This window comes from Tachysurus vachellii, chromosome 1, assembly GCF_030014155.1.
Source record: "Tachysurus vachellii isolate PV-2020 chromosome 1, HZAU_Pvac_v1, whole genome shotgun sequence".
NCBI classification, from domain to species: Eukaryota; Metazoa; Chordata; class Actinopteri; order Siluriformes; family Bagridae; genus Tachysurus; species Tachysurus vachellii.
The window spans coordinates 36,030,074-36,050,308 of record NC_083460.1 but is presented as its reverse complement, the minus strand read 5'-3'; the positions used below and the strand labels follow the sequence as shown (position 1 = coordinate 36,050,308).

Here is a 20,235-nt window from a genome sequence, read left to right as displayed (position 1 = left end):
TTGATAAAGGTTTAGGCTGACTATTCAGATCAGAAAGTAAACTACATTTCCTTGTCCACATTCCTCATGTGTTAGTCCTTCAATGGGCACATTGACTACCGAAACAAGAGTCTTTTCATTCCAACCCACATAGGAGATGGCTCCAACTGTCAACACTAAAGACTGTGCAAGAGGTTACATCCATGCTTTAACCACACTGACATTTTGAATGCTTCCCAAACCCGATAACTAGGTTTGAATTCGCTGGTGTAGAATTAAAACGATCTGCTACTGTCTATACAAATATGTTCTGGAATAATTGTAACAGGTTCTCTCTACAGAGAAGTGTTTATACTTATAATTAGTGTCTATACTTTTCATCCATCAGCCTTTTTCTAGCAAACATGAACAAGTTCAAAGCACAATCATGCACGATAATGCAGAATAATATGCGATTGCTGCCAGATTGATGAAAGGAAATTCTAATTTTATTTATATATATATATATATATATATATATATATATATATATATATATATATATACATACTTGAATTACACAAGAGTGCATCATTTTGCAGTCACACAAGTAAAACATCTACTTTGACGTTACTACTTCGTTTATGACCTAGACCATGTGTAAATTGTGAGTTACAGTCGAAGATTTGATGAATTGATTTGTTTGTTTGTTTGTTTGTTTATTAATCACCCTTGAAGAGAATTCAGCATAAACAGAGCCATACTGTTATTTCCTAATCTTGTTACTATAAAGAGAGACTTCTGAACCGTCCAATCCGCGGACTCTTCAAGTATAAACTCAGCCAATCACAAATTAGGAGGCTGGAACTTGTAGTAATACGGGTGGGCGGTACCAATATCCGCACTAACCGGTGTGTTGGCAGATTTCCTTCGCAGGCTTGTTGTGGTAAAAAGGGAAGGGAGCTCTGGCTGTTCCGACGTTGGATAAACGATGGAATGGTTGTAGCGTGCTAATCTACCGCAGACTTTGCACCGCAAAACTATATCAGAGCGGAGCCTCGAGCTGTACGTATACTTATTTAAACTCCTGAATACTTGGTCTGTGTGGTTGATATTAAAACACATCACAGTACTAACATGTATTAGCATCGGTGTTAGCTGGATGCTAACAGTGACTGAACTTTAACATAACTTAAGTAAGATAGATATTAACATGTAAACGTCGAACAGAATAGTAACAGAATAGTATCGTATTCAGTCGGATCTCCTCCATATCCGATGTCACATACTAACATACTAAGTAGTACAGATAAACAATAGGCCACACACGGTTACTATGGTAACCTGGCGTACTTTTTTTGCGTTCTACGTAGTACGGAAATACGTGTCTACGTAGTCAGGAACATCAGTAGCTAGCTAGTTACACAGTACGCTTTTTTTTACATCCGTATTAAAAACCTATTGTTTGTATTTTGTTTCGTTTAATTTAATAACAGACCAGAATTAAAGCTTGTTATAAAATATTTTATCCCTAAATAATAATATCCCTAATCACCAACATGTTATATAGTGGATACTATTCGCTAGATGATTGTTATGCTGTCTGATTGTTATTTTTCAGTGTTTTAGTCTCTACAATTTATGTTTAGTTAGAATATGGATTTATGGATAAAATGTTAAAGTTTAAAAAAAGATAGCTATGGCTGTACTACTATAATGACCCTGCCCTGAAGGTGCCTTTATGCCTGGTAGAGCTGCATGTTCTTAAAGTTCCTTATCAGATGTTTAGCAGGATGCATTGGATGACTTAGTTAGAGCAAACATAATAACCTAAATCATTAAGTCAAGTCACTTTTATTGTCACATTACCACAGCACATGTGCCTGCACCAGAAATTGCAAAACAATTTACATACAGGTGAAAATGTGCCATTGTGAGAATGTGCAATAACGGTCTGAGGAAGGGCTGTACACCGTAATGAATAAAATAAGCATTTATTTTACTCTGTATTAACATTTTACTAACTTAATTGCAACGTTTAGGACAATTTTGGTATAAATTGCACTTTATCACAAAAGGATAAACAAAGAGAGAGGCAGAGAATGGAAAAAGTTGAAATGTTTAGTTGGGTACACAAACTTTCTGTTTTGTTTTTTTTTGTTGTTGTTTTGAGCAGCTGTTTCCTGGGAACTTTGTGCTTTTTGCTTACCTGCATTCTCTCCGATTACAAAATAAACAGTGCACTTCCTGGATTTTTCTTTAGCTCTGTAGCTGAATAGACACACATACTGTATAATTCAGTGCAAACATTTTCATCATCTTTATGTCCTGACAAAGACATTTTATTCAGAGCACCACATCATTAAGTGTGTTTTTGATTTCACAATTTTTGTGAATAATTTGTAAAATTAAAGGCCATTTTTTTTGTTAGTGGATTAGGGTTCCGATCATTTTGGGACACCAACTGTTCAAACACAAAAAGCTTTTTACACACAAAAGCTATAATTGCAGTACTGAGTAGTTATAGTAATAGTAACTCTAATCACTATTGCACTGCTTTTCTATTAGCTCTTATGTATGTATGTATTATTATTATTAATAATAATAATAATAATAATAATAATAATAAATGTGACACACTGAGCTATTTCAGTAGTTGGCAGGTCTGTTCTTCCAGCTCTATTTACTCTTTTTTTTCTTTCTTACTATTTTGTGTTCCTGTTTAACTGCATTTTTTTTCTACTATTTTTCTACTCTTTTCTAACTTTTTATTGTTAGAAGAAGTCCAGCATATTCTTGACATACCTTACTACTGAAGTCGGTTTAAAGATGTCAGATATAAGATGTTTTTAATGACTTTGCAAAGTGCCTTCAAATGATCAGTGCTAGTCAATGTATTGATGCTTCACATAAACAGAAACAGTTCCTTTTGGTTTTCCGCTTCAGTAACGTCTTCATGAAGCACCACTTTGGGATTTGTAATTACTCTGTATCAGGATGTTTATTATTATTGTCTTATTAACTTAAAGAAAGAAACAAGCAAAAGTTAAGAAATGACTGGCGAAACATGACTGTTTGTTCTATAACGTAACAGGAACTAAGTTGTTTTTCTTAAATATTTATGGCATTACATGTAACTATAGTTGGTTAAAAAGTATAACAGGACAAAAATAGCAACTTGTAAGTTGTAATTGTTTGCAGGTTGCTCTCGTAGACCAGGAATAACATTTTGGTATGTATTCTGTTTGTTTAGCTCTGTTATTGATTATTTTCCTAAAATGTGGCATGTTTTATTTATTTATACTGTACTATAACACAAAGTAGCCCCCTTTATCAAATAATTCTTATTTTAACTTTTTACTTTAAGATTTTTTAAGAGAATTTAATGAATTTTACATGCTTTTATATATAGATTATATGTTTTATGCCATGCTGCAATCTCTATCTTGTCAGTCCCGGAGGCTCAGAGGGCTTGTGCCAATGGGAGTATACAGACAAAGGTGTTCAAAAACAACGAGCACAAAGCATTTGCCACAAGAAATGTGTTAATGTCTTTTAGTGGGACAGATGCCATGTAGCTCTTCTGTTCTTAAGCTAATCAATAATCCATGCAAATAAAAGTTCAAAATCCAATGTGCTGAAAATTTGCCTTAGTCATGATTGCAAGGGTTAGCCGTCCTTATTCTATGTAGATCGACATGGAAAGGTTTAGCAAAAACAGAGAGGGTAGACGCTGGGATCAGTTTTTTCCTACAAGCGACTGTACTGAATGGACCGAAGAAAGAAAGATCAGAGAAGAGCAAGAAGGAGAGAGAAGGGTAAATGAAATGAAATCCACATGTATTTAGTGACTACTAGATTGTACACATACAACTAAAAGCCAACTTTTTGAGTAAAGCTGAGGCAGAGATAAATATTTTTGTTGTGAGAGAGCGAAAGAGTCAAATTTGACTGTAGTAACCTTTAACGCAGCTTTATTTCTGATAATAAGCTGATATCTTTTTGTTGTACAAATGTTACACTAAAAAATGACATGCCAAAGCTTGTTTTTAAAAAAGAACCAACACAAAAGGTTGGCATGCACACGTCCACTTTTAGGCAAATGGTTGTGGGGTTGCAGCGAATCCAGGATAATGATCCTTCACTATTTTCTCATTGTGCTGTAAAGCTTTTGCGTTGGCTCTGCAAGCTTTATAATACTGGCTCAGGAATTGTTCATAGTTTATAACACAAGCCAAAAACACAAGGATAATGTAGGCACTTATATGTAGACACATAATGTTTTCATGTTGTGCCTGTTACTTGCTACTATTGGTTAGTTAATTAGCCCCTAAGGTGTGATATCTAGTTAGAAGGGAACTGAGACTTTCTAGACAAAAAAAAAAAAAAGAGTTCTCTGTTGAGAACTGACTAAGGAGTGCTAGTACTATGTAACATGCTTTTGAAATTATTAACTAAGTAAACAACAAATGTGATAAAGTGAAATGTTAAATGAGACTAGTGCAAAGGGTTAAACAATGCAAAGGTGGCTTTTGCATAAGAAAGAGATTGTGTAACCTCGTTGGACTACTGGAAGCCTTACCTAATGCTTCTGTATTCAAAAGTATGATCAGTGTTTTTAAAGGAAGCTCTGGGTGGAAAACCTGATTTGCACAATTTTTTTTCTCTTTTGTGTTGGATGTCTAGTGTTTGCTCTTAGAGGTTTGCATATCCGGATTGTTCTAGAATACAGTTGAATTCTTTCTTCTGATTGGCGAGAAGATTTCTATGCAGAAACCTATTCACAGTGACCTCTGTGGCAGACGAGCTACACAATGTAATAATAAATGAATTAAAAAGCACTGTTTAGATATAAATGTTGATGTAATAAATAGTAAAGCTTATTGTAAGTAGACATTTATTACAGGAGTCAGTAGCATCATCCCATTTTAACAGCCAGTAGGTTTTGCATCACAGGAAAGTGTTAGATTGATAAGAGCAATAACAGGAACTAACGTGTCTCACACAACATTTAAACACAACTAAATAGTAAATTGCTAAAAAGCATGCAATGTCATTCAACAATCATTTAAAATGTTGTAGTCATCTGCATGTCTGTTTTAAAAGCCCCTTGAACTTGATACTGACATATTTCTAGGTCTCATAGGTGTTCATTAGCATTAGTGAAAAGTTGATGTTGGGTTTCTGGAAGTCACTGATTTGCTGAACTATGTGTAAAGGTTGTACTTATCTAGACGGCTAGATATTCAGCTCTAGTACTCCAGCTCACATCTGTCTCAGGTCAACACAAACAGATAAAAACATAAGTCACTGAGGTGGAGCTGAACATAGAAATGTTCATATTCAGTTAAAATATTCAGTTATTTTCTCTGTATTAACAGTTTAGTACGGTCATTGCTGTTGATTGGACAGTTTAGGTACAAATTGGTTTATAGCACTTTATCATCAAAAGCAATGAAAGAACGAAAGGATAGATGAGAGATAGCAAGAGGGTGGAAGAAGTTTAATAAGCTATACAAAGTTTCTGTTAGTTTTGTTTCTTGAGAACTTTGTGTGTTTTGTCTGACTAAATCGTCTGCAATTACGACAATTAAACAGTGCACTTCCTGGATCCTTCTTTAGATATGTAGCTGAATAATCACACATACAGTTGAGTGCAAACATTTATATAGTTCTAGGACAAAGACATTTTATTTAGGGCACCAAATCATTGACTATGTTAGAATTCACAATTGTGTCGGGACATCACAAGACTTTCATCCACAAGTGAATTACACAGCAAGAGTCAATTGTTCAAAATACAGCATGCTTACTAAGTAATAACTCAGAGACTTGTACCTTAGCACATTGAACGGTTGAAGAGCCTCGCTAACTGATCTACTGTATCTATCTGACTCCCACTGAATCTTTTTTGTGGACCTAAAAATGAATTGGTGCTGTCTGTATAATCTGAATTATCACTCAGTAGTAGAAGCTCATTTAAAGAGCCCAGTTCTGAGATACATTTATTTCCATACAAATGTAGTATCTTTCCTTCTACAGGAGAGGCTGCACACCTAACCAGTCTGCTATGATCAGCTTTTTACTTCTGTGATGTCATGGTTCAGTGACGTGTATGAAAATGTGGCAGTCAAGAAAGAACACAAACAACTACCTTAGGCAAATATAGGCTTGGCATATGGGTATAAAATAATTTTTCCTTCTTTCTCTCTCTCACTCTTGCTCACTCTTCTGAGATTTCTTAATTTCACTTATTCTCTCTCCTTGCTTTGTTCCTTTAGCTCTACCCCCTAATGACCTGATGACCACCCGGATCTCCATGCGGTCCCTGCCCTCCTTGGCCTCCATCAGCAGTGCTAGCACTGACCCTCGCTTCCATTTTAAATGGAGGGCCATCACAGTGATTGCTATGCTAGCGTTGGGTCTGCTGCTCTATCTGCACCAAACTGCAGGGGGCACTACAGGGGAGACGCAACTCTTTCCATCATTTCATCGTAGTGACGGTGCACGCCGGCTGATTCGGGATGCGACTGCCAAAAAGGAGGCCAGTTATAACCATACATACCCTTTGAGTCCCCCTGAGCACACAGCTAACGGCGTCCGCTACCGCATAGCTGTGATCGCAGACTTGGACACAAATTCGCACAGCACCAAGGACAATACCTGGTTCAGCTACATGCAGCGAGGCCACCTGATAGTGTCAGACAACGGGGAACAAGTGGAGGTAGAGTGGGACCCAGACAAGGTGGTGCTGGAGAGCCATTTATCAGAAAAAGGTCGTGGGATGGAGCTTTCCGACCTGGTGGCATTTAACGGACGTCTGTATAGTGTGGACGATCGAACAGGTGTGGTGTACCGCATCGAAGACAACCGGGCTATACCCTGGGTCATCCTGCCTGATGGAGATGGCAGTGTTTCCAAAGGTAGGAGATTGCATGCAAACTGAATATTGTATCTATCTATGTATGCAGAATAATTAAACATTTTGATTGATTAATGGGGCTCAGATTTCACAGGGGGCAAAGCTGTAGTGAAACATGATATAAAACAAGCTTGTCCTGGTGTACAGGTTTTAAGGCGGAGTGGCTGGCAGTGAAGGACGAGCACCTGTATGTAGGTGGGCTGGGGAAGGAGTGGACAACCACCACAGGTGAATTCGTGAACAACGATCCCCAGTGGGTGAAAGTCATTGGCTTCCAGGGTGACGTGCACCACAAGAACTGGGTGTCTCAATACGTCGCCTTGAGGGGAGCAGCAGGCATCAAACCACCTGGTAAACAATCTCAGTAAAACACTCTTCACAAAACGAGAAAAAATCTACAGTCAGCTTCAGTGTTGAAGTGCTTGACCATTTGGCCTTTTCACGTTCCTCTATATGTACTTAATAGGCCTTTCATGACATGATGCACCATAAGACAGTGGATTTCAAGAATGTAAGGTTTTGTACTATATTTTGCAACAGTTTGCTAACACTGCACAGTGATAAGTAAAGACCCTTGACATGCATTATGTATATAGATACCTTTAAAGTATAGTCCTGTTTATTGCTGTAATAAGCAATAAAGTAATGTCATGTTAAAGGGGTGTGAACCATTTTTTCTGAAAGCTGTATTGCAGCATTTAAAGTTCCTGTTATATAATTTAGTCTTTAATACTCATGATGAGTCACAAATTAAAAGAAAACCATCTCTGTGAGAAGAGTTGGCATGTTTGCCTCCACTTGGCCCCTTAAAGCGATTTCTTAAGGCACATGAAGCCAGCCGACTGTATTCTTTAAACTGCTGTCCAGGTAAGCAGTGTAACACCTCTGCATCCGTGAGCTCACACACCCATGATTAGCTAGTGCCACTATGATTGACAGAGGAGAACGATCTGCCACTAGTATCCCTGAGATCATGGCCCATTTTAATCTCCTACACTCATGGACATAGATGTATTGTATGGTTATGAACTTGCGATCAAAGGCTTTTCTGTTGCACCACTCAGGAGCCTGAAACCTTTCTAAAAATTTTGGGAGTGATCTGTCTTTGTTGTTTTTTGTACGGTGACCTTGAGTGTTCAGAAAGGCGCCTTTAAATAAAATGTATTATTATTATTATTATAACCAACCAGCCCCCCACCCCCACCCCCCACATCTACAGGGGCTTCACTGTCTCCAGCACTCAGTTTAAACGTATTGATGGGTTAGACGGGACTCTTCACTGGGCCATAGGAGTGAGGTGTATATACCCAAAAATAGTCTTGAAATGAAAGCCCTAAGTACAAATTAAACAGATATACAGAAAATATCAGTCTTGTGAGTACCACAGCACAAATTTGCCTGTATGACACTAAACCTTTCAGAGCGGCTCAGTGCAGTTCATCCAGATCATAAAGGAGTAAAGGCCCTTTTGCCCACCCACTGTTATCTGACCCACATTCCACCATGGAATAAGAGTGACCTCATCCGAATCTGGCTGCCAGGACAAAGCTGTGATTCATCCTTGATGACACCATATCTCTAACATCGACATATAGAAAACTGAAATTCAGTGATACCTTGTCAGCTATTTGTGAAAACAAATGCTCTAAAGTACTTGCAGTTGCTCCTCTTTGGCCCCAACATACACTTGGCATTGCCATAGCTTTTTGTGTCTGAACAGTCACTTTTTTCATAATCTTGAAATGCGGCTTCTCAAATGCATTTTTTTTTCCTGAACGTGCATTCAGTGATCTAAGCAGCTCTTGTTTATGACTCCTTACCTGCTATTATTTAAAATGTTAATTAATTAAAGCTGATTGATTGATTCCAAGAGTGACAACACAACAAAACCACCCACACGCCAACATGTTGAACTTTATGAATCGTTTTAAGAGGCTTGCTCACCTGAACCTTATACTTACTGTAATTCTCTGAAAAACGATTCCATCGTATTTCAGTAAACTCTTTTGTGTTTGGCTGAGTAATTTTTGTACCAGCAGCCATTTCTACACTGTGAAGCAGAAGCCCCTGTAAAACCCCTAACAACCAAACCTCCAGATCTTGAATGGCCACAGCACCAGAAAGAGATTTGATTTCTCAAATCAGTTGTATTTTCATTTACAATCCCCAATAATATAATCATAAGAATAATGTCATTTCTTTAGGACGGTGGCACAACACGTAATGTAGTATCCGTATACTTAGTGTGAGACGAGTGCAAGCATACAGTGCTTGATGGAGGAACCAGTGCAAACAATGATCTGATCTTATCTGAAAAAGCTCATAGTGGGTGCAGATTTTCATTCCAGCTAAGCAGAAGCCAGTGACCTGAAAGACAAGATAAACTGACTAAACAGGTGTGATTTCTGCATGATTGGAATGAAAACCTCCACCTTTACCCAAACCCAAATGCTCTAAGCTCTATTGTATTTATCCTGCCATATAATAATGTAAAACTACACAGTGCACTTTGTTTAACCTGAACTGAAATGCTTGTGAACATGAGCCTTATTTAAGTGACACACATCATGCTTTTGGAGTGTTTGTTAATAGTGCTAACAGTACTAGAAATAGCAGTAGTACTAATAGTAACTAGTGGTTAGTAGTTCATTTCGTTACACTTGCATAATTCCTATAACAAACTAAAGCCCACAGTTAGATAAATACTGGTCGTCTTGCCTTTTTCAGGTTATTTTATACATGAGTCGGCGGTGTGGAGCGAGCGACGACAGCGCTGGTTCTTCCTCCCACGCCGCGCCAGCTCCGAACGCTACGAGGAAACAGCCGACGAGCGCCGCGCCACCAACCTGCTCCTAACCTGCACAGCTGATTTCAGCCACATCTCAGTAACCCGAGTCGGGCGGCTGCTCCCCACTCACGGCTTCTCAGCTTTCAGGTTCGTTCCCAATACCCATGATAAAATGGTTCTAGCACTAAAGTCTGAGGAGGACGCAGGTAAAATCGCCACCTACATCACTGCCTTCACACTGGACGGACGAGTCCTGCTGCCTGAGACAAAGATCGGAGATGTGAAGTATGAAGGGCTGGAGTTTATTTAATTACAGGAGAGTCGGATTTCTCACATGGAGGTCACTTCTGTGCATCTGTGCAGTGTCATAGATTATAACGTCATAAACACATCAGTTTCTCTTTGATATCTCCGTATGCAGTGGTTTATTCGTGTCCTCATGGAGATCCAGCCAGTGGAAGCACCTAAATCCTGGGCTGTCATGGGCAGGGAGATCAATGAGGGCAAACAAAACACAGACACTCCTGCATGGCAAGCTAACCAGCCAGCTCACAGAGCATACACGTTTGTCGTGTGGTCTTAAGCGTGGGCCAAAGGTCTTTTATCAGCATCTCTGTGAAAAACAGTACTGCTAAAGACTCAGGGTTTTTTGTTTAACGCGCACAACATGGACTAACTACCCAAACTGGAATGATCGGAAAGACAAAAATCGTCTTTTATTAAATGGAGTTGAAAGATGCATTCAGTGATGCAAATGAATCATGTTCATTTCAGTATGTTTTTATTTATGCCTTTTAAAATGATCATGCAGATATTTCTAAAAATTCACCCAAAATTTTTTTTTGAAGCCAAGGTTTGCAGTAGTTTCAAGAAAGCTACAACAAAAAACCACGTTCATCAGACATTACTGCGCATATCTCTTATTATAAATTTAGAAATGTCCCTACATACACTAGTAGTTAATAATAATGTACATAAATAATAATAATAATAAAATGAATCATTAGTAATATGTAATAATCCTTCTACACACTCCAGAAAGAGTTTAATCATAAACCAGAATGTTCTAAACTTTAAGGTGACTTTAACAATGAGTGTTTTATTTCTGTTTTAGTGTGATGTTTTAAAATCCTGCTGAAATGCATATATGCTCAATGAATGTTGCTCTTCTGAGGTGTGGCTGTGATAATAGAATATTTAATAGCTGCCTTCATCTTGGACAAGAAAATAAAAATGAAGATGCTTAAAACAGCTGAATTAGTAACGAACGAGTATTATTTTCCAAGTTATTTCTCCCAGTGTCCTCCTTTTTTCCCTACTGAACATCATTTTAGCCATTCATAAGTACTCTGCAAAAACATTTACTTAACCGACGGGTTTTAATTAGTTTTTTGACGTTGCTTAAATCTTATTTATGAAAAATGATCGTGTTTTTTTTGTTTAGTTATATTATAATATGTATATTGCTATACAGGACTTGTATGATATATATTCACCTTTTATTTGAGGTATTTGAATTATATTTCATGCAGCTTATAAAATAATGTATTTTCCTCCGAACATGGAAATGTTCTGTAGTCAGGAAATGAAAAGACACTGAAAGAGAAGAAAACTGTGAGGAGTTAGACTATAAAGAGGAGTCAGGATAGGAGACGGGTATGTGCTTGGAGGAATGGTTAATGTTGTGTGAAGTTTAACATCTGTTTAAAATAGAGCTTGTATTTCTATGAGTCCGGGATTTATTTTGAAAGAAAACAAGCATGGACTAGTTCAAAAGCAGAAAATAGAAAAAAAGTATAAAGTATAAACACAGAGAACCAAGAATTAAATACTCCAAATGTAATTCTGGATCAAGTTCTGATCATGTGAAGATGTAACGGAACAAATAAACATCATTAGACACCATATGAAGTTATAAACACGTATCCATGTCAAGTTGAAGCTTTAATGTAATTTTTTTGTTTAACAATAAAAGCATTGTGTGGCCTTAAATCAACATCTTAATGTCTGTAAAACACAGATTGTTATTCACAGCTTTGTTCCCATGATGACCAAGCCTGTTTGTAGTCCTTCCACTGTAAGTACCTGGAGCAGCCCCAGAGTCCTGAGAAAGTCCAGCATTCTTCTGTCGACGGATCTGAACTCGCAAAAAACACCAGTGGAGCCTGAGGAGAAAATGCAGAATAGAACTGTATAAAAAAAATGAATGCAGTAGCAGTGTATAACCAGGACAGAGGATAAAGCCAGACACCGATTGATCAACAGTCTCTGTGTGTGTCAGTGATACGGTGGTGAGCAGGTGTTTCTGATGGTGAGCAGAAACTTACCAGCTTCTTGTAGTAAAGAAAACATGTTGCCAATCAGCCGCTTGGCAGTGTTGGGATCTGGTACTCTTGGGTGGATTTGAATAATCATGATAGAGGGGAAATCTCTCAGCATCGTTTCTGGATACTACACGCAGATAAAAGAGACACAACAAGGTAGTAAACATCACCAGTTTAAAGCCATATCGGTTTGAATACTCTAAAAAGTCTTTCTGCATTATGCCTAAAACTGATGTCTTTGTTCAGCTTATCCTGTTTTGGTACAAAACATACCATTGCACATTATAATCCTTCCTTCATGATCTTGTATCTAAAGAAATTTAGCTAGGCTGGTCACTTAATGGAGCGCATCTTTTCAATGATAAATATAAATGCAATTAGACTGTAAGTAAATGAAGTTTAAAAAATGGCTGCATGGTCTGCAGATTGATCTCATCTAATGCTCATTAGTTTTGCATGTGTAGCCAGATGAACTGCCTATTTCTATCGTCTAATACACTCAAAGCCTTAACATTAAAAATAATTATGGAATTTCTGATTTAATGAATCTGTGTCTGTAAACTTTGATAACTATAACTAGCTAACCTTAGCTAAGTTCACTAATATCAATCCCAATGTGATGACTCTGACAACTGATAAAGCCAAAAATCATGATTGTGTTTAAAATGAATTCTGCATCTCTACTTTAAAGTTACAAACAGTAGTTTAGAGTTAGTAGGAAAGGGTGGGAGGCAGTGCTGTCCTCTTTGTCTCGAACCTGGGATGTGGTCATGGCTGACTTTGCATCAGTGAGGGCTAAAGCGAAACCACAGATGCCCACCTCATCCTCCAGCACCAGGGCACATTGCTTAGATGGAGCAATCTGACCGTCCACTAGCCTGAGTGAAAGGACACACAGAATAATGTAACTGCATCATGTACAGCAGCAAGCTTGACGGTAACAGCTTAAAATGGCAAGACTATCAAGACACTATGATCTTGTTTTTGCCATAAATCTGGCAAAGGACTTTCAAAAATGTAGTTCAGTGGAAATTATTGTATTATTACCTGTCACCAATTAATGCAACTTGCTGTAGTGTCTCAGTCTGCATCTCCTTGGATAATCTCAAAACCTCAGACTGCAAAGTAGACACACACACACACATCTGATCAATGCTAATTTATAATGGATGGCATCTCCACAGTGTCATAGGTAGCCTAAAACATTGAGTTCAGGTGTAAAAGCAGATGATAAACGCCGTGGGGATTTTGATGTTCCTAAATCAGCACATCAATCACCTTATCTTTGGGGGTACATGGTCGCATAGTGTACACTCTAGTGGCAGGAGGGGTACGAAAGAGATCCCTGTTCCCATGGCACGGAAGCATCCTCTAGATAACAAATTAGTGTCAAATTAGAAAAAAACCAGAAACCAGTTACGTGAATACCACTTTATGCATTGTTTTGCCTTGTTTGTAATCATTTAATGCACAATAAATGGTAAAGACTAAATGAACTGTACCTGGAACTCTCCAGAAAGTCCACCTCTAAAGCCCCACGGCTCGGGGTCATCATTTATAACGTGAGAAGGAGGAGGATTACGACCACCTGTTTCCAAAAGCAGCAGACAAATAAATCAATATATATCAGTCTTGTCAAGGAGATTCTGCTGGAGTAGAAATGCTTCATAATGTGGGTGACATTTCAGGGGCTTGTTAGAAGTACGTAGGAAGCTTAATCACTCACTCACTCACAGATTTTCTACCGCTTATCCAAACTACCTCGGGTCACGGGGAGCCTGTGCCTATCTCAGGCATCATTGGGCATCAAGAAAGCTTAATCATTGCGCTTTATAAATTTATTTTATTTGTATACCCTGTTTTTTAGGATTGTTTGATTCATCTTAAAGTCTGAGTAGAAGGAGAAGGAGGCATCCTAGCTACATTTTAACAGTAGATGGCAGTAGCAAAATCAGTCCCCACATGGTCCCCAAAAGAGAAAAACAGCTGAAGAAACCCAACTGCAACTCAAGATGTTGAGGAACATCGTTAATTTTCAGTGATCCACATAAAGATGCACTTTACATTTGGCTGTTTTGGGTCGTAAAAGTATTCCATAACGTCTATCATTTAACCTGTATCATTCTCTTGTTTACAGGTGTTCTAACTTTTCATGTGAGAACATTTTCATGTGCTGCTTCCAAAATACACTACATAAACCTTATACATTAAAAAAAAAGTTGTTCAAGAAGTAATTGAAAACAATTTATTTCATTTTCAATGACATAATTCAAAAGTCACATCCATTTCCTATATAATCTAATGAGGACTTACCCAAACTGTTGACAAATGCTCTGGCTAAGGACACACCACTCTTTATGTCACAGATGTAGTTGTACAGATCATAAAGAATAGTTCTGTTGGGTGCGTTCGACAGCCTGTTGAACATCCGGACAACTGCAGCACACAGGTCTTCAAAGTGCTCGGCTCTCTTTCGCCATTCTTTAGCCTGTAAAGAGTTTTTAATGGAATATCGATCATAATAAAATCAATAATATTTTATGTAAAACATGTCACATCATGTAAAAAATTGCAAAAGCCATATGTGGCCATGAATCCAAGAAAGAATGTGGATGGGGTGTATATTCCTCTCCACAGTGTGTATTTTGCTGCCTACTCACAGGTTTTTTGTAACTTTCTTGCCCTCTCACTAACCTTGTTGTTTTCAGCTACCACAGGGCCAAACGTGGCAGCGTCACTGTTGCCTCTTAGCCACTGAAGCTCTTGCAGCATGGTGAGAGCAGTGGGACCATATTCATAGGGTAGGTAAAAAAGATCAGCAAGCAGCGTTAGGTCATCCAGGGTGAGTGGCTCAGCTGTGTACAGTGGGTTCTCTGTGGGCCCCGGCACGTACTCATCTGTCTGCATCGGCTCCTCATCAGACGGCTCTTTCTTAGCACGACCACTGCCTTCCCGGGACACTACACACGCACAGGCTACAAATCAGCACTGATCGAACTCCTGCTTTGCCCAAGATAGAACAAAACTTAAATAGAACAAGACTTTTCCTTAAACAATTAACTAATTACGAACACTCAAATATTTATCTTACGTAAGGCATAATGAAAGGATGTGCCGTTATTTTTGCACCAGTAAGAGTGCTTTGATACTGAATACTGCCATAAGCGTTGTCTAATATCTAATGATATTATGCACAGAAGTATTATCATAATTTCATGTATAACCTTCAGGAAATGAACATGGGCATTTTACCATCAGGTTGATCAGCCACACCAAACTCAACTAGCCAATCAGTGAGGGCGAGCCGCAAAGCCTCCTTGGGGTTGTAGTCAGACCCATGATCCTCGCCATCTGTAGAACAACAATATCAGAATGACAGAGAGAAATTTGGACAAAATCATGTGGACCATTCCAAATGACTGTCATGTTAAGCAGGTTATAAGTAAGTTACATCAAAAAACCAATCACGCAAGAGTTCGTAGCAGCATTCGTAGCAGCTTACCCATAGCAACATCTTTCTGTCCGGTGTTAGATTTGCACCAAGTGGCTAATGTATGGATAGCCACAAAATTGAGCTCGAATTCACAGTTAGGGTTGGTGAGTACTCCTCGCAGTTTGGGAATGAGTTCTGTGGGTCGATTCTTAAAGGGTCCAATGAACATCCGCTGTGGGTCGTAGTCATTCGCATGGATGTTGTCCCAAATCACTGGTGGCCTTCTTAAAACACAGGACACCTCCTCAATAGAATCCACAGAAATGTCCTTGGACACCACTTTTGGCCCTGAGAGAGATGAACAAGTACTTACAGAAACAGTTCACTGAAATGAGACTGACGTCACATAAATCACAAACAACAATTTCTTCACCTGAATGTAAATAAACACCTGATGGTATCTGCTCGTTCTATTTAAAACACAACTGTTCTGTGATGTAGTTTTTCAAATAAACTGTTCTGAATCTATTTTTAGCTCATTAAAATACAAAGTGGAACTGTATTACCATGTAACTTGGGAAGTGGAGTGTAGAATGTTAACAACCCTTAAAAAACAGAGTTTCTGATCTTACCAGTCCAGAGAACGTCAATTCCAGGCAGGAGTTTCTCTCCGACGGTGTGTAAATATGAAGACTGGCTCACATTAGGGGTACAGAATGCAGCACAGTAATCTACAAAGGGAAAAAAAACTTTTGTGATACATGTACACCAACTTCAAGTGGAAAAATGTTGTTTATGCCAGGCATAACCTGTAAATTTATCAGTGATTAAGTAATAAAGACCAAACAAGAAACTCTGGTGATGGGGTTGTTTGCCTTTTCTGTAAATTTGAAGGTAAAACTAAAGAAGGCTTGACACTTCAGACCCATCCAGATTATTCTGAGTCACATAGTCACGCACTTAAAGGTAGAGTACTACTATTAAGGGTCATCAGTGTTACCTGTTGGGCAGAAAAGAAATGTCTGGGGCTCCTGCAGATGCTCATACACCTGATTGGTGACAGACACCTGAGCATGAGCAAAGGAGCTAAAGGCTTCCTTATCAGCAGCACACATTTCTGGCTCAATGTCATCAAAAAGTAGGGCAAAGGATCTGCAGCCAAACTCACACACCTGCCATGCAAGAAACACACACACACACACTCAACTCTATCAGATTTGGCTCAGAGACAAAAATGTAATTATCATTATATATAAAACTACTTGGCTGCTCAATGTACCGCTGACACTGAAGGAAATAATTCACATGTAAACCTGATTTGTAATTTTTGTTTAGACTGATGACACTCTTTATCAATTAATGACTGAGCATGTCTTAAATCATATCATATTACCTGACTTAGCTTTCTCTTAAGAGCAGCAACCTCTTTAGCGTTTGAGAACGTAATATCCAGCCCAGGTGAGATGGCGTAGATAAACTCAACGTCATGTTCTTTCGCAGCAGAAATGAGGGTGATCAGTTGTTCTTTAAAGACACAAGACACATATTACACAATACTATAATGAGAAAAAGAATGAGATCTGTGAAATCTGTCATTTCCTTATTACACTATACATCACTCATCAATTCAAATAAGCTTAACATTTTAAAAATTCTTTAAAAACCAGTCTTTTTGGAGGTTAGCTGAAGCCAGTTCATTTGAAATTCAGTATCCAAAAATACACCCCTTCAGGGTTCCCTCCAGAGCGACAAACATACAGAGTGTCAAAACACAAACTGATGTAAAAATGACTGACACCACCTTGACACCATATTTGCTCCCAATCTAGTTATTTGCCATTTTACACCCACTATCCCACTTCTCTATCACACAGAGAGGGAAAAATCTAGTGCATACTTCATCTGAGACATGTGATGCCAGCTAGCTGCATCTTTTTGAACTATTGCTCGTGTTATGTCTTACGACAGAGAAGCTCAAAGAAAATCACCAACTGACCTTTTTTCCATACATGAGCTCACAGTTGATAATCTTTTTACAACAAAAAAATAACTATAATGTGTTCCTTACCTGCCTCCTCTGAGGTATACAGCTCTCTCCAGTACATCCTGTGTTTGTAGTCATCTTTTGGGGCATAAAGGTATGCGTTCAATCCCCATTTCTTCTCTCTGAGTTATCGATAAACACACATGCAGGTTTTAGATTAACGGTCATTTTGTAGCTGGAGTGTCTTGCATGGGTATTTACCCATTGAACTTCCACATTCCAAATTCCATTATTAAAACTTGGGCAGAAGATGAAACTGCAAGTCTGCCTAGTGGAGACCCCTAGTATTATAGGCATTAAGCAAAGAAACAAGCAAGAGTAGAGGGGTAAACTTTAACATGATGCTACATCTACCATGATTAACTATAGAGATGGTGTTCTCAGGTTGATGAATAATTTATAATATACAGCACTTTGACACAAAGACAAAAGTCAGATTTTTAAATTACAAGACAATCTTTTTTCCACATGTTTACTGATTGCTTTAAGACCACATGGGGCTTCCCTTAAGGTTTCATTAAAATGCGGCAATGAAACATTTACTCAAGTGTCTATATTATTCTAATTGTGTACACAACTTTTTCCTCAGTTGATATACTCATTTTTGTTGATTTCCTTTGTTTAATAAGTGAAAACAAAGTGATTTTTATTGCCGTTTACATCCAATTACATTACTTTCATCCACAGGTACAAATTAAATCAAGACCAGAAATTGATATGTATATATATATATATATATATATATATATATATATATATATATATATATATATATATATATATATACACATACATACATACATACATACCACACACACAATTAGAATTTATATATATATATATATATATATATATATATATATATATATATATATATATATAATTAAATATTTAGTTCTTTATAAAGAAATGTCAACATATCAGTTTCTGGTCTTGATTTAATTTGTACCTGTGGATGAAAGTAATGTAATTGGATGTAAACAGCAATAAAAATCACTTTGTTTTCACTTATTAAACAAAGGAAATCAACCTATAATGAGTATATAGACTGAGGAAAAAGTTTGTAGTATTAGTAATAATAGTAATAACTAGTATTTCCAACTTTGGATGAAATAACCTCAATGTTTCTTGTAGCCATCTATCAGTTCCTGACATCAACTGGAATAAAGTTTCCCGTACTCCACAATGCAGAATTCTTTCACCTGTGTGATGTCCTTGAAGTTTAGGATTTTTTTTTTTAAATTACCAAATGCTGATTGATATTATTACAGAACATCATCATCCTGAACTTGATTTGATAGCAAATAATTTTCATAATGCTGTTTGTTTACACATGGCTTTTAACATACTCTAAGGACTTCCAATAACAGGTGTATTTATACTGAGATCATGTGACACTTTAAATGCGCACTTTATTCAATAATTCATATTCATAATGTTGAATATAAATTATTGAATAGTGTGCATTCAGTAACTTTCAGGAGTAACCGCTTGCACCATAACAAATTTAACACCAACAAAACAAACTTTTTTTGTAAATAAATCTCTGCTAAACTATATTGATTTTTAAATGAGGTGACATACAGCTAAGTATGGTGACCCATACTCAGAATTCGTTCTCTGCATTTAACCCATCCAAAGTGCACACACACACACCGTGAACACACACCCGGAGCAGTCCCACTTCATTATTGCTAGCTAATGGAGTGGTACAAGGTAACTGCACCAAGCAAAACAGGATATGGTAGCTCAGTGGTTAAGGTGTAAGGCGACTACTGATCATAAGGTCATTGGTTCGAATCCCAGTTCTACCAAGTTGCTACTGTTGGGCCCCTGAGCAAGGCCCCTAACCCTCAATTGCCCTCGGGAAATAAAAAATGTTAGTCACTCTGGATAAGAGTGTCTGACGTAAAATATCAAATACATTTATGATGAGCCACAGACAGATAATATGAGGAACATTATCAAAGCACATAAAACATTTACTACCTTCTAAACAGCGCCTTCCTTTGCTCCATAGTCCAAGGGCGCCCATAAAACCCTAAAAAAAACAAAACCAAAGGTCAGTGTACAGCCAGAGGTCAATGGTCAGTGTTCTTAATGAACCAATTACCATCAATCTAACTCATTTCTGTTCAAACATTCAGTCAGTACAGTAAAATACAGTTCAGCATTTTCTCACCTTCCACAACCCCACTGAGAAACATCCTCTGGTTGGTGCTAATCTTTGCCATCGTCTTACACCTTCTCTAACAGCATATAAAGATTTATAATAATTATTAAATAATAATTTAGCAAGCAGTGCTAAACAATGCAGAAGTAGCTTTGCTTAAAGACTCCAAAATGAATGACATCAGTAAATATTGTACTTCTGACTTCAAAACTCACCTTCACTTCTCGACTCTATGCGTTAGAAAAAGATTAGGCGTTAAAGCACAAGAGAATAAGAGTCGCCGAGCCTCATCCCATCTGTTTATAATGCACTTTTCTGCCTTTATAATCTGCCCAGTTCCTGCTTGCACTTTGTATTTACACCTACTGCGCATGCGTCTAAACTGTCAATTCCGTCCTGAGCTGTCCGCGCATGCGCTAAGTTGTCATCACAAACAATTCGTTTTCCCACCCGAATTCCGCAAGCAGCTTTCTGATTGGACAGTCTGGATGTCATTAATATCAATATTATAATAATTTACATTACATGACAGAGGGCTGAAACCTGCCATGCTTTTAATCAGAATTCTTTGCTATTAAACAGAATTACATGCT

General features: G+C 37.8%; 2 protein-coding genes across 6 annotated transcripts; one reads left to right on the top strand and one right to left on the bottom strand.

Moving 5' to 3' along the window:
* Positions 1–863: 863 nt before the first annotated feature.
* Positions 864–10,925, top strand: cant1b (calcium activated nucleotidase 1b). Of its 4 annotated transcripts, none has more exons than XM_060885127.1 (5): positions 871–1,023; positions 6,001–6,140; positions 6,240–6,881; positions 7,028–7,231; positions 9,608–10,925. In XM_060885127.1, the coding sequence occupies exons 2-5, from the start codon at positions 6,137–6,139 to the stop codon at positions 9,976–9,978; spliced, it is 1,221 nt and encodes a 406-aa protein (XP_060741110.1). In that variant the 5' UTR covers positions 871–1,023; positions 6,001–6,136; the 3' UTR covers positions 9,979–10,925. The 4 variants fall into 4 exon arrangements, with proteins under 4 accessions (XP_060741127.1, XP_060741110.1, XP_060741101.1 ...); XM_060885136.1 differs by lacking the exon at positions 871–1,023 and adding an exon at positions 3,563–3,776; XM_060885144.1 differs by lacking the exon at positions 6,001–6,140 and having other exon boundaries at positions 864–1,023.
* Positions 10,926–11,575: 650 nt separating this feature from the next.
* ogal (O-GlcNAcase like) lies at positions 11,576–19,988 on the bottom strand. Of its 2 annotated transcripts, none has more exons than XM_060885096.1 (17): positions 19,858–19,988; positions 19,652–19,718; positions 19,459–19,510; positions 17,494–17,591; positions 16,819–16,949; positions 16,426–16,597; positions 16,058–16,156; positions 15,495–15,773; positions 15,245–15,343; positions 14,687–14,952; positions 14,306–14,480; positions 13,495–13,580; positions 13,271–13,363; positions 13,040–13,110; positions 12,750–12,870; positions 11,996–12,119; positions 11,576–11,833 (listed from the first exon to the last, which is right to left on the bottom strand). In XM_060885096.1, exons 2-17 carry the CDS (start codon positions 19,701–19,703, stop codon positions 11,697–11,699), a joined length of 2,055 nt encoding a protein of 684 aa, XP_060741079.1. In that variant the 5' UTR covers positions 19,704–19,718; positions 19,858–19,988; the 3' UTR covers positions 11,576–11,696. The 2 variants fall into 2 exon arrangements, with proteins under 2 accessions (XP_060741079.1, XP_060741088.1); XM_060885105.1 differs by having other exon boundaries at positions 19,652–19,713; positions 19,858–19,953.
* Between the last annotated feature and the right edge of the window lie 247 nt (positions 19,989–20,235).

Coding starts and splice junctions, on each gene's coding strand:
- ogal (XM_060885096.1), bottom strand. CDS start 19,703: ATGGCAAAGATTAGCACCAACCAGAGGATGTTTCTCAGTGGGGTTGTG. Junction 15,774..16,057: donor AATTGACGTTCTCTGGACTG/GTAAGATCAGAA, acceptor CATCTCTCTCAG/GGCCAAAAGTGGTGTCCAAG. Junction 12,120..12,749: donor CAGCCATGACCACATCCCAG/GTTCGAGACAAA, acceptor ATCTGCGTGTAG/TATCCAGAAACGATGCTGAG.
- cant1b (XM_060885118.1), top strand. CDS start 3,728: ATGGACCGAAGAAAGAAAGATCAGAGAAGAGCAAGAAGGAGAGAGAAG. Junction 6,882..7,027: donor AGATGGCAGTGTTTCCAAAG/GTAGGAGATTGC, acceptor CCTGGTGTACAG/GTTTTAAGGCGGAGTGGCTG. Junction 7,232..9,607: donor AGCAGGCATCAAACCACCTG/GTAAACAATCTC, acceptor TGCCTTTTTCAG/GTTATTTTATACATGAGTCG.